This window comes from Callorhinchus milii, unplaced genomic scaffold (assembly GCF_018977255.1).
Source record: "Callorhinchus milii isolate IMCB2004 unplaced genomic scaffold, IMCB_Cmil_1.0 Scaffold150, whole genome shotgun sequence".
NCBI lineage: Eukaryota > Metazoa > Chordata > Chondrichthyes > Chimaeriformes > Callorhinchidae > Callorhinchus > Callorhinchus milii.
In genome coordinates, this window is record NW_024704891.1 from 2,223 (window position 1) to 16,196 (window position 13,974).

The 13,974-nt window shown below is 45.2% G+C and overlaps 1 gene segment (V, D, J or C); it reads left to right on the forward strand.

Moving 5' to 3' along the window:
* Positions 1–5,704: 5,704 nt before the first annotated feature.
* Positions 5,705–6,595, forward strand: LOC103188574. The segment is given in 2 exon segments: positions 5,705–5,761; positions 6,246–6,595. Coding segments are annotated over 2 exon segments (396 nt in total).
* The last annotated feature ends 7,379 nt before the right edge of the window (positions 6,596–13,974 follow it).

Sequence of the window (13,974 nt, forward strand, 5' to 3'; positions counted from 1 at the left end):
AATTCCTCCCCATTTCAGTGTGTGATTATTGACAGCTTTGAGCAAACAGAACACTGGGGATAAGTAGACCTGCAGGGGTTCAACTGGGACGCCTTTCCGACGTGAAGGGCGCTACATAAGTGTAATTTGTTGGTGTACGCTATCCCAGTTGAACCCCAGCAGTCCTGTACACTGTTGTTGCCACGCCCCTTCCAGCCCCTCCCCATCCAAAAACAAATCCACACGCAGCTTCTCCCATCCTCATCCACACAAAGGCCTACCATCCTCACCAACTCACAGCTCCCACCCCCCCTTATCACCCACACTCATTCCCCCCACTTATCACTCCCTCCTCAATCACACCAAGAGCCTCCCCTTCATCACCCAAACCCACTCCTTTCCCCTGCACTAACACCATGGTGAGCAGCTCAGCACTAAAACAATGCTGACCAGCTGAGCACAAGCACCATGGTGACCAGCTCAGCACTAACACCATGTTGACCATCTCAGCATTAACAGCATGGTGACCAGCTCAGCAATAAGAGCATGGTGATCAGTTCAGCATTAGTCCCATGGTGACCAGCTCAGCATCAACACCATGGTTACCAGCTCAGCACTAACACCATGGTGACCAGCTCAGCATTAAAACTATGCTGACCAGCTCAGCACTAACACCATGTTGACCAGCTCAGCACTAACACCCTGGAGGCCTACTCAGCACTAACACCATGGTGACCAGCTCAGCACTAACGCCATGGTGGCATGCTCAGCACTAACAGCATGGTGACCAGCTCAGCACGAGCAACATGGTGACCAGCTCAGCACTAACAACATGGTGACCAGCTCAGCACTAACACCATGGTGGCCTGCTCAGCACTAACACCATGGTTACCAGCTCAGCACCAACACCATAGTCAACAGCTAAGCACTAGCAACATTTTGACCAGCTCAGCAGTAAAAACAAGTTGACCAGCTCAGCACTAACACCACGGTGACCAACTCAGCACGATCACCATGGTGACCAGCTCAGCACTAACAACATGGTTACCAGCTCAGCACTAGCACAACGGTGACCAACACAGCAAGAACACCATGTTGAGCAGCTGAGCACTTACGCCATGGTAACCAGCTCAACAGTAACCCCATGGTGACCAGCTCAGCGTTCACACCATTGTGAACAGGTTAGTACAAACACCATGGTTACCATCAGTGCCTGCGAGCAGTGTAGATGTAGTGCAGATCTATACAGAGCTTCAGTTATTATTGTGGCTTTGTTTAGCATCAGGTTGGCATGTCTGCCCATAGCACAGGAACTGCCCTGGTCAAGGTCACCAATGACATCCTGACCATCTGTGACCAGGGCTCACTCTGCCTCCTCGTCCACCTCGACCTATCGGCAGCATTCGATATGGTCGACCATAGTATCTTCCTCCACCGCTTGTCCTCCAACCTAAACCATCAAGGCCCTGTCCTTGAGTGGTTTAGGTCGTACCACTCCCACAGTCTCATTTTGTTTCTACTAACGACGTTTCCTCCAGCCCCCGCACTGTTTCGTGCGGTGTCCCTCAGGGCTCTGTCCTCGGTCCCCTCCTCTTCACCCTCTACATGCTCCCCCATGGTGACATCATCCGCAGACATGGGGTTAATTTCCACGTGTATGCGGATGACACCCAACTCTACCTTTCCTCCTCTACCCTCAACTCCAGGACCACCGATATCCTGACAGCTGCCTGTCCGACATCGTGTCCTGGACGAGAGATAACTTTCTCCAGCGCAATGTGCGTAAAACTGAGGCCCTCCTGATTGGCTCACGTCAGCGCCTCCGCACCTCCGGCGCCGGCACCACCAGCATCCAAGGCCGCACTCTCCACCTCTCAAAGCCAGTCAGGAACCTCGGTGTTCTCTTGGACCCTGAACTGTCCTTTCCCCTCATATCCGCCACAACTGGCACGGCATTACATCACCTCCGGAGTGACGCCAGACTACGGCACTACCTCACCCCTCACGCTGCTGAAACTCTGGTCCACGCCTTTATCACCTCAAGGCTGGACTATGGAAACTTTCTCCTCGCCGGCCTTCACGGCACCTCCCTCCACACTGCAGATCATTCAGAACTCTGCAGCTCGTGTACTGTCCCGCACCAGGCTTCGGGAACACATCACTCCCACCCTCGCTCGCCTCCACTGGCTCCCCATCCCCCAGAGGATCGAATTCAAGATCCTCATCCTCACCTACAAGGCCATATTCACGGCCTTGCTCCCTCCTACCTCTCCGACCTACAATCCCCCTACATACCTGCCCGTACCCTCCGTTCCTCTGGCTCCGGTCTGCATCCCCCGCCCCAACCGCCCTACCATCGGTGTCTGGGGATTCAGGCTCTCAGCCCCTACGCTCTGAAGCTCTATGCCCCAGTGCCTTCGCCTTGACTCTTCCCTTTCCTCCTTCAAGGCCGGTCTCAAGACCTTTCTCTTTGACCGTGCCTTCAGCACCCCTCTCGACACTCTACCCCCTCCTCGCTCCCTCCCTTCCCTCCCCTCACCCTGATCATTTCCCCCTTCCTCGCTCCCTCCCTTGCCTCCCCACACCGTCACCATTTCCCCCTTGCTCGGGTCCTGACCCAACTGTACAGCGCCTGGGAATTCCCCCCTGCGTGAAAGGCGCTCAATAAATGGAATCTTGTTGTTGTTGTCGTTGTACATAATCAGAATGTAGCCCACTGCAGATATACCACCCTAATCTTGTCCCTTTCCAGTCTGCGCCAAACTGCGAATTTAATCAAACAGGATGTGTTCCTCCAGGGAGAAAGGGCAAGATCCCTTCCAAAGGCACGTTGACACGCGAAGAGGCAAACATTTGTGGGACTCATGTATGTGCTTCGGATCAACTGAAATATGGGTGCAACTTGCTGAATGTGTCTGACACCGAGATCCACAAATGCAGGTCAGTGATGAAAGAGAACCAATGGAGGAGCGAGATGGCAGAGCAGAAATGATGACGCGCAATCAGAGACACACGGTTTGTACACAACCCTCAGAACTGCCCCCTCACAGTATGTGGCAACTTCTGTAAGTTATTTCCTCCTCACGGTATCTTACAGCCTCCGAGGAAACATTCTCCAACTACTCCACCAACGCTCTCTCAACGCCCCGCGCCGCAAAATACATATGATAATGTATACTTATTTGTTAGCAGCCATTATTACCCTTTCAGGTAAGCAACAAATTCGCTCTACCTGTCAGTTTCATGTGCATATTATCCAATGATTATATTTTGTTGCATAAACTAACCAATACGGTACATGACTCATGCATTCCTGTAGTTCAGCAAACGTCTGGACTTGGTTTTGGGACCGGGTGGGACACAGCGGAACCTTAGGCAGATTTCCTTTCCCCACACACCCATCTCTGTTTTTCTACACATATGTAGGTACCCGTTTGCTGGTCGATTGTCAGAAGTGCTGTCCGGGGTTATAGTCCCTTAAAAAACCGCTCGTCACAAAAATAGTAATCGGTCGATCCATGACTTTTGTTGGAGAATGTTGTGCGCAGTTTATTGCCACGTGCCGCCCACAAAATACAGTTATTGCATATTTTCGGAAGCACTTGGAGACGTGTCAAAGATGTGATATGGCGCTCCGTCAAAAGCTATGCTTATTATTATTTATATGCTATTGAACGCTGATGTGTGTCTGGTTTCCAGGACATTGTGGAGGAGATTCTGTGAAACAGCTCGAATCTACTGTGACAGTGAATGAAGGGGAAGCTGCCCATATGCATTGCAATTATACTACGGCAGACAACAATCCCAATCTGTTCTGGTACCGTCACTATCCCAACAAAGCTCCAGAATATATCCTTTGGGCATCCACCTACAGCAAACCGAAATATGCAGACTTTGCCAAAGAACGTTTCTCAACGAATGTGTCTAAAGCGGAGAGAACCGTCCCATTAAATATAATCCAAGTAAGAGTTACAGACTCCGCCGGGTATTACTGTGCACTGAGCCCCACAGAGGCACAGATCAGCGTCTCCGCCCTACAAAAACCGCAATGTGGAGTCCTGTAGCTCAGTGGGGATAGCATTCGCCTCACAAGTGAGAGCAAGTGGGTTCGATTCCGGCAGTAAAAGCAGGAACCCTGTTGCTAACCTGCTGGCGGATAATTTTTTCAGGTGTAATAATACCTTCAAGATAATAACATTACTAATAAATATGTAAGTTAACCAATGGGTCACTGATGTGAGCAATTCGCTGCTGCGTTCAGAGGCATAGATCGGGGATTCCGCCCAACAAAAACTGCCATGTGAAGTCCTGCAGCTTATCAATTATACTTACAGTTAATCCAATGTTTCACGGATATTTCGCCCACAAAATATGCAGTTAATTCGTTTGCAAAGCATTATGTGAAGCGCTTTGAGGCTCCTCGTAACTCTCCTCAAAAGAGTTTCCGCTGTCTCCACCTCACTCGAGTCCTCGCTCCGCCCTCGGCGGCCGTGCCTTCAGCCACTATGCCCCGAGCCTTGGAATCTCTTTCCTCACTCGCCACGTCTCGCCCTCTCTCTTACTATTTACAGGTCTCTTCTGAAGACGTTTCTTTTCGACCGCAACTGTGGTCAACTTCCTCGCCTCCCCCCTGGCTCAGTCACGGGGATCCGAAACTGTACAGCGCTCTGAGACGCCGTCCGGCTTGGCGGTGGTGTGGTGGGGGTTTGGGGGTGGCTCTATATAAATCCATCTTGTTCTTGTTGTGAATATGATCAGGTTATTGTCACAGAAATTGCTTCACATACATTGCTATCTAGGTAGATCTGGCCAAGCAATTGTCTTCCTCTACTTTTTTTAATACGTAGACGACGTAAGTTGCATTAATTAGGGTCATTCAAAAAGGGATAGTTAAGGCGGGACGAGGATAATTTGCTTTCAAATATGTCCAATTGCCCACTTGCTGAAGCCAAAATTCTCCTGCAGATGGCGCACTAAAGATACATATAACATGAGCTGCAACTCACAGAACATGTCACGTCTCTTTCTGTAACTAACTTGTTTTACAGCGATAACAGGTGCTTCCTTTCCCTGTTGTCATTGGTTCCCTCACACAGACTATTGCTGCTTCAGCTGAAATGTACAAAGGTTTTACAAAACTGTGATAAGCGCAAGGCTTAGTTTGATGTAGAAGCGTTTCTTTGGTCGCTTTTTCCATCTTATTGCCTTTCTCTCAATTAAGCAGCCGCCCTTTAGTGGATATCACTGCGCATTAAATGTGACAGATTTTGTTGTGGGCACTCTGGTCATCTGTTTCGGTTTTATTTCAGAAGGAGACTTAAACGGACCTCATTTAAATAAAAGTTGGAATAGATGATACATCTTTATTGGTCGATTCATGTCTTGGACGCCATTTCAAATACTAATGCACAAGAATAAAAAAACCAGTTGCCATTGCTGGAGAGAAGTTTGTTTCGGAGGTGGTAGCGAAGAGTTTAACTGAGAATATACTGCAAGGTGAATTGCTGGTGGGTGAAATCAAGGCTGTGTTCCCATCCTTTCCGAGACCCATTGGTTCCCAATCGCCGGCAGATCAAGTTCAATATCCTCTGGTGAGTGCGAAACGCCTACAATTGGAGACAGTGAACCACTGAACCCGTCAGATCAGCCGCTTCCTCACAACTTGTCGCTAAAGCAGCGACACAGCGATATACAAAGGAAGAGATCCCATTATCTGTCCACACCTCAGCAGCCAACATGACAGCTCTCTGCCAGTTACTGATAGCAATCCTCACCATAGCCGGTAAGTATGTGTGGAGATGCCCAGGGCATAAAATTTACATTATACTTGATCAGAAGTTTAGTGACGAGAGCACTCACCTCACAAGCGAGAGGACCTGTGTTCGATTCCCGGGCAACGTGAAACATCCAGCAAATTTGCTTACACCTCAAGCCTGTGATTATCGGCAGTAAGTAGGAACGCGGATGATAATTGTTTCAGGGATAGCTTTCCGAGAGTAATAATATATTAAAGAATAAATCAATCAATAGTAATTTCGTCAATCAATCCGTGACGGTTTGTGGGACACTGCAGTGCTTAATTAGCTGCAACGTTTCTCCCTCAAAATATGGAGTCAATTCTCATAATAATGTATTCTGTGTGCGCTTTGAGACGTCCAAACCGTGCGATAACGTGATATAGAAACGAAATTATAATTATAATTATTATGATTGCAAATCTCCACTGAACGTTGCTCAGCAACATGTGTATTTTTTTGTTCTTGCAGATGTCTACGGGCAAGATGTAGTATCCCAATATCCTCCCGAGATAACAGATTTTGAAGGACAAAACTTTACACTGAACTGCAGTTATTCCACATTGCAGACTGCCTTCTGGTACAGGCAATATCCCGATGGAGCTCCTCAGTACCTGTTCAGGATATATTCCTCTGGAAAGGTAGACAACCCTCCTGACCGTTTCACTACCGAGCTGATCAAGGATAATAAAGTAATTGAGCTGCACATACTCGGGGCTGTTGTGGGTGACAGCGCTGTGTATTACTGTGCCCTGGACCCCACACTGTTACAGGAAGGCAGGTTCCCCGTACAAAAACTCAGCAAACAATCAAGAACTTAGGCAAGTTTCCTTGGTCGACATACTCACCAATATTTACCTAGCAGTGAGTAGGAACCCAGCTGTTAACCGGTTCGTGTATCGCAAATTTTCTTAATAATAATAATAATATTCCCTTCATAAGGAAATAATTAAAATTTATTCAATATACAACTCTTTTGGGGTAACTGCTGTGCATTAATGGCTGCAGCGTTTCGCAAATAAAGCATAGTGTATATTGCCTATCAGGTATGTTCAGCAACAGACTTTGAGACTTCTCGAACACGTGATAAGGCGTTGGAAATTAACCAATTTTAGCGATTTAATTTCCAAGAGTCACCACAAGGCACACTCTGACGTTCCTAAACTTTTGCCTATTCCAAAAATTCAATTGACATATTCTGTTCACTCTGTAATCTGAAAATCATTTTGAGATGTCTTCAAAACATATTGAGTCGCTATGTCAAGGGCGAGGATCATAATTTTTATTAATGCTCTCCGTATCTCAGTAAACAGAATTCGTAATGTTGGAGAGAAAGATCGAGAGTAAGAAAGAGAGAGACACAGAAACACAAAGACAGAGAGTGAGAGAGAGAGAGAGAGAGAGTGAGTGACAGAGAGAGAGAGAGAGAGAGAGAGAGAGATAGAAGGAGAGAGAGAGAGAGAGAGGGAGAGAGCGACAGAGACAGACAGAAAGAGAGAGAGAGAGCGAGAGAGAGAGAGAACGCATTCCTTCCGAATATATGGAAAAATTCCAGGTGTAGCGTGGATGCATGGAAATTAGTTATGAAAAAATATAAAAATTAGATTTTTTTAGAAAATATTGTCACTCTAACCACCACAATTTGCGTGACGCTGATGTGTGCAATTCGTTACTGTGTTTCGCCCGATAATACGCTGTCACTACGCTTGACAGAGTAACCTGTGTACCGATTTTAGACGTCTCGAAGACGTGATTAGGCGCTATACCAATAAATTGGATCATTATTCTATCTCTCTGTTTCATTGGGATATTCATAATGATGCTGATGGGTATCCCCATATTTCACATTCCAGCTGAACAAAAATAAATGCTAATATATGAAGTGTCATTCAGCGAAATAAACAGCAGAGAAAAATAACTTGAAGTAATGAATTATGCCAGAAATAATTGTGTCTTGTACGCAAACTTCTGAAACCCAGATGCATAGAGCAGAAATGGACCGGAAGGAAACTTTCCACCAATTGGGGCAGAGACATCTGAGAAACTGCTGATATTACGTGATTCCTCCTCTTTCGCTTCGAACCCTCGCAATGGCTCGTTTCAACTTAATATCAACTTGACACCTGCCCCCGGGGACTTGATGCCAACACATAGTGTAGCCGTCTGCACACACTCAGGGTCTTCCACTGAGTACCTCGTCCTGCCTTCTTGTAACTATCGTAACAATACTTGATGCTTTATACAGCGCCTTAAGTCATCTCTGAGGCATATGAAAGCGCTTCACATGATAAACTGTAAAGTGTAGTGACTGCGTATTGTATGGTCGAAACTATAGAAACAATTGGACAAAACAGAGATAATCAAACAGTCGCGGGTCGAGTCCCAATTATCTTTTGAGGGATAATTACCCCTTGAAAGCGATTCGCCAATTGACCATTGGATTCCTACTTCATGTTATGTAAACAGAGGCGTGTGGAGTGAGGAAAGTTGATTAAGCTTTCAAAGGAAACTTGGATTTGTTCATCAAAGCGCTGAAAGATTCGTTATGAAGTGCGATTACACTTTAGTATTCCTGCTCCTGAAAGCTGCCGTGACCCTCTGGGGTGAGTGTGCTTTACAGAAATCGTAAGTAATTCTACTTAAATTAATGGGTGAGTTTCACAAACAAATTGTTTTGTATTTACCAGGAGTGAGTGGTCAGGATACAGTCTCCCAGTCGCCACTAACTGTGACAGTTGTGGAGAATGAACAAGTAATTATAAGCTGTTCCACAACAGAATCACAGGCGTTACAATGGTACAGACAGTATCCGAACCAGGCCCTCAAACACTTGGTAACAGGAGAGACGGGAGTGCAGCAGAAGAAGAGTATCACAGCTACAATGAACTATAGAGAGAACGGCAGTAATCTGAGCATCACAGGCACAGAAGTAACAGACGCCGCCACCTACTTTTGTGCAGTGGAGACACAGTGAGACAACCACATGGAGAGGCCGTACACAAACCTCCAGTGATCAGCCGGCAATTCCACTCTTGTTCATCACAGTAACTGCTCGGCACTCACTGCCTCTTATATTTCCCCCAATTTCCTTGTTATTGACGGTGTGTTCATGTAATGACTGCAGGAATGTGGTGTCCTGTATCATTGTCGTTGTACACTCGCCTTGCAAACGAGAGAACTGGGTCTCTTTACAGGTCATGAGAGCGCTGAACCCGACCCAAGTTTTCTTTATTGAAACTCCCGCAAATGTTTGTCCAAGGATAAGTATGAAACTTTGGCAAAGACTAAACAAAATGCTTTAATAAGAATAATTAAAACACGTTCCACAACTAGATATTTGAGGCATTGCTCTGCCCAATTGGCTGCGTAATTTATCCGCAAATCGTGCAATCAATTTGCTTTACATTATCAAAACACAAAATACTGCAGATGCTGGAATCTGAAACAAAAACAGAGAGAGAGGGAAAACTCAACAGATTAGATCCCATCTATTGAGAAAGCAAAGAGAATAATTTTTTTCCGGTCCACGACTCTTCGTCAGAACTGGGGTCCGTTGGGTGGGTGAGAGGTTTCTAAGGGCAAGTTAAGGACAAATCCTGTCCCCCACTCTCAACTTGTCCTTTTGTTAATTTACATTATATTCTTCGAGGCAATTTCGGCCGTCTAAAAGATGCGATAAGATGTTGTACCAAATGAAAGGATTAAACCGATATTTCTCCGCTTGATCTGGATTTGAATAACCATAATCATGATGATGGGTTTCCACATGTGACAGATTCCTAATTAACGAAAATAAATGGTAAATTATGAAGTCTGATTCTGCGAACTACACAGTATAGTGCAATGACATGAAGCTGTGAATTAGGCCAGAAAACGTTTTGAACAAACAAACCAACCTGTTTTTTACCCAAATGGCTGTAACCCGGAAACAGAGACCGGAAAGGGGCGGGAAGGAAACTTTCAACTAACTGGGGCAGAGACATCTGCGAAACTGTTGACTTCACGTGGATCCTCCCTTTTCGTTTTGAACCCTCTCAATGGCTCGTTACCAAATTGACAATGTGCCCCCGGGAATGTGACACCAACACACATGAGGCCATTCACGAGCCGTCTGCACACACTCAGCGGCCTCCACTGAATACCACGTCCAACCTTCTTTTTGACTATCTATCTGATAATAATTCTTGCCATTTGATACAGCGCCTATCAAATCAACGAGACACCACAAATCGCTTGACAGACAATACTGCAAAGTTAGTGACTGCGTATTTCACGCGCGAAACTCGAGTACGAATTGGACACAGCAGAGATCCTCAAACAGTCGTGGATTGAGTGACAATTTTTTTTCAGGGACAATTTCAACTGGAACGGTATCGGCAAATCGACTAACAAGCAGGTTTCCTACCTATTATTCGGTAGACAGAAGGGCTTGGAATAAGGAAACCTGCCTAAAGTTTAAAGGAAACTTGCATTTCTTCACCAAAGCGCTGAAAGATTGGCTATGAAGCGCCAGTACACTTTGCTCTTCATCCTCCTGAAAGCTGCCGTGTTCCTCTGGGGTGAGCATGTTTCACCGATAAACCCCGCTTGAGCTTTGTGAGTCATTGTATTTACTTCGACCACAATTAACGAGTGAGTTTCATTAACAGATTTTCTTGTATTTTCCAGGAGTGAGTGGTCAGGATACAGTCTCACAGTCGCCACTCTCTGTGACTGTTTGGCAGAAGGAACACGTGTTTATCAGCTGTTCCACAACAGATACCAGTCAGGCCTTACAATGGTACAGACAGTATCCGAACCAGGCTCTCACACACTTGGTAACAGGAAAGACAGGAGAGCAGCAGAAGGAGAGGATCACAGCTACGATGAGCTATAGAGACGGGAAAAGTAATCTGAGTATCAGACACACCGAAGTGACAGACGCCGCCACCTATTTGTGTGCAGTGGAGACACAGTGAGACAGTTACATAGAGAGGCCGTACACAAACCTCCAGTGATCTGCCAGCAATTCCGCTCTTGTTCATCACAATAACTGCTCAGCACTCATTGCCTCTCAGTTTCCCTCAATTTGCTTGTTAACGAAGGGATGTCTATGTCATGTCTGCAGGACATGTGGTGTCCTGTAGCTCAATAGTGAGAGCGAAAGGACCTGGTTCGATTCCGGGCTGATTGCTTTTACGGGGTTAATGATTCCTTCAAAATGACAAAACATATTAAAAAATTAGTCACACAACCCAATGGGACACTGAAGTTAAGACTCGGCTGCTTTGTTTCGCTCACACAGTATGAAGCCAATTCGTTTACCGTGTATTATGTGAAGCACTTTGCGGCGTCTGGAAGATGCAGCAATGTGCAATAGCGAATGAAAAGTTTACAACTATAATTAAATTTAATCATGTTATTGTCGCAGTAATAACCTCAAAGTCCTGCTCTCTGTGGCTAAGCCGCCATATATACGAGCCTTTCTGTGGTGTTTTAATCAGCAGGATAACATCAAATACAAAAACTCATATTCAAATACAGCCATACGTAACGGGAAATAAAAAATGGGCAGAAAGATATTTGCCATCAAATGTCTCCAATTATACAGGTGTTGCAGCTGCAATTCACCAGCAGAAGGCGAACCCAGCACACATATAACATGAGCTGCAACTTATACAACTTTATCACTTTCCTTTCTCAGCTCGCCTTGCCGGCACTAACAGGTGCTTCCTTTTACAGTTGGCATTGGTTCCTTCATACACTATTTCTGCTTCAGCTGAAACATACAAAGGTCTCTCTAAAGCATAAGTAACAAAAGGTTTAGTTCACTGAAGAAGCAGCTTCTGTGTCACTTTTTCTATATCTGTCTCCCAAATAACCAGTCGCCCTTAATCCGATCTCTCTGCTGTATAGTGCTTCTCTCCTGAAATGTTGTCGATATGGCTACCACCACACTTTCAGGCAATATATTCATGCAGTATACTGTGGGAAGCGCTTTCAGACGCATCACCGGCATCATATGTCAAAGGAACAAATGCAAACATATATATTATTATTCCTGGTTCAGGGTCACATTTATGTTGCAGTGTCTTACCACTGGGTGTCTCTCGGGCGCTGAAATTCTGACAAGACACCACTGGCTTGAAAGCCTGTGAAAAATGGATCAATAAAGCATATTCCTGCACACCGCTTCTAACCGTTTTCAGAAGGTTGCCAACCGCATCCCATTGCTTGGTTGACACTTTCCATTCTGAGCAACAGATATACTCGAAACGTAGATTATTGGAATCAAAGTTTATTACAAATTGTATGGGATCAGTCGACATAATGTACGGGTGTTTCAGGATTCTCTGACTGTTCTGCTCCCACAATTAATGAAAAATCTATTCCACATATCCGAATCAATCCTAAACCTGGTTTCTACAGAATATAGAGATTTTTGGTATCTCTCTTCCTGAAACACAAATTTCTTCATACAGTATTCCTGCAAGTCGACCCATTATTAAGATCTGTGCTCTTTGCCAAAGCACATCTGGGTCCTATAGGTTGGTGGTTAGAACATTAGCCTCGCATGCAGTGGAGATTCACAGCATTGAGCAATTCTGCGCAAATTTGCTTACTGCACACGCTTCTGTTTAACCGACCAGTGAATAGGAACCCGGTTATCAGCCGAATGGCGAACAGTTTGCCAGGGGAATAACACCGTAAGAAAGTGGTAAATTGGTCACGCATTCAAGGATTGTATGCCTGGCACAGCTGTGTGCATCAGGTTGCCGAGGTTCACTCTAAAAGCACAGTCAAATTATTTTACCGTATATTCCACAGACAATGCGAGACGTGTCCAAGACCTAATAAGGCACTTAGTATTATTATTATTTGTATAATTTCTTGAGTCTTTGTACTCAGGTCTCTCTGCACTGTCTCTTTGTTGCGTTACTATTGTTTGCCACAGCGAGGAGAAGTGAATCTGAATGTAAACGTTAGGGGGAGTCGCAATGCACCTCCACCAAAGATCACAGACAAGATAATGACGCGGGGATAAGAGACAACTCCTTAAATGGAGAAAAGTTTATCAACCAGACGCTACGTTTAGATAAATTCTCGTTACATTTCAACGGAAGACATTGACGTGAATCGACGGCAGTTGAGAATGAAGCAGAATCACAAATCAAAATATATTATTTTGAATGTAATACTATTCCTACGGTGTGAGTAGATAATGGTTGTGTGCAAGCAAACGCTTTTATTTCCTGATAAATAATTACGAACTGTCGTGGCAGATGTTTTCCGAATTCCTTTCCAAAAATATTCATTTCTACTTTCTTTCCAGGTGTCTTGGGTTCGGTTTCCGTTCGGGCAAAATGTTGTGCTACTTTTCTTACTCCACATGCGTCTGTTTACCGCGCAGTGTGCAGCAACATGTCTGTTAGTTGACTGGCAGATCGCTTTTCCGGTGCTAATAATTGCTTTAAAAAGAAAAGAGAAATTCACTTCATTCTACAATAGATTGTGGGACACTGCTGTGTGCATTCGGCTGCCGTATTTATCCCATAATAGACACAGTCAATTCCCTTCACAGTACAACCAACGAAATGCTGCATAATGTCACGAAGACGTGATCAAGGACTGTATCAAATGCAAGGTTTATTATGTCTGTATTGCTTTACTGAGCCGGAAATAGGAACCAGGTTGACAGGAGGTTGGATAATCGCTTTTAGTCGATTATAAAAGTTGATCACTCGATCGAAGACTGTTTGCGAGACACGGCTGTGCGCACGTAGCTACAAGTTGTTGTCTACAAAATACACTGTCGATACACTTTTTCCTGCGAAGTTCGTATAGACTACTCGAAAAAGTGATCAGGTTTGATATGCAAGGCATTGGCGATTATTATATCACACAGGTTGGTTTGGATATTAAAAAGAATGGCTATGGGTGTCCCCACATTGGTCAGACACCGGTTAAGAAAAATAAATGTGAATCTGTGAAGTATCATTCATCGAAATAAATCGTACAACGCAGTTACTTGTAGAATTTGATTATGCTAAGAAACTTGTGCTTTGTCCCCAAACCGCTGTAACCCAGTAGCCTTGAGCGGAGAGTGGCAAGAGGAAAACTCTCAACTAAGTGGGGGTGAGACAGCTGAGAAACTGCTGACGAAACGTGGCTCCTACCCTTTCGTTTTGAACCCTCTCAATGGCTCGTTTCACTTCGTTAC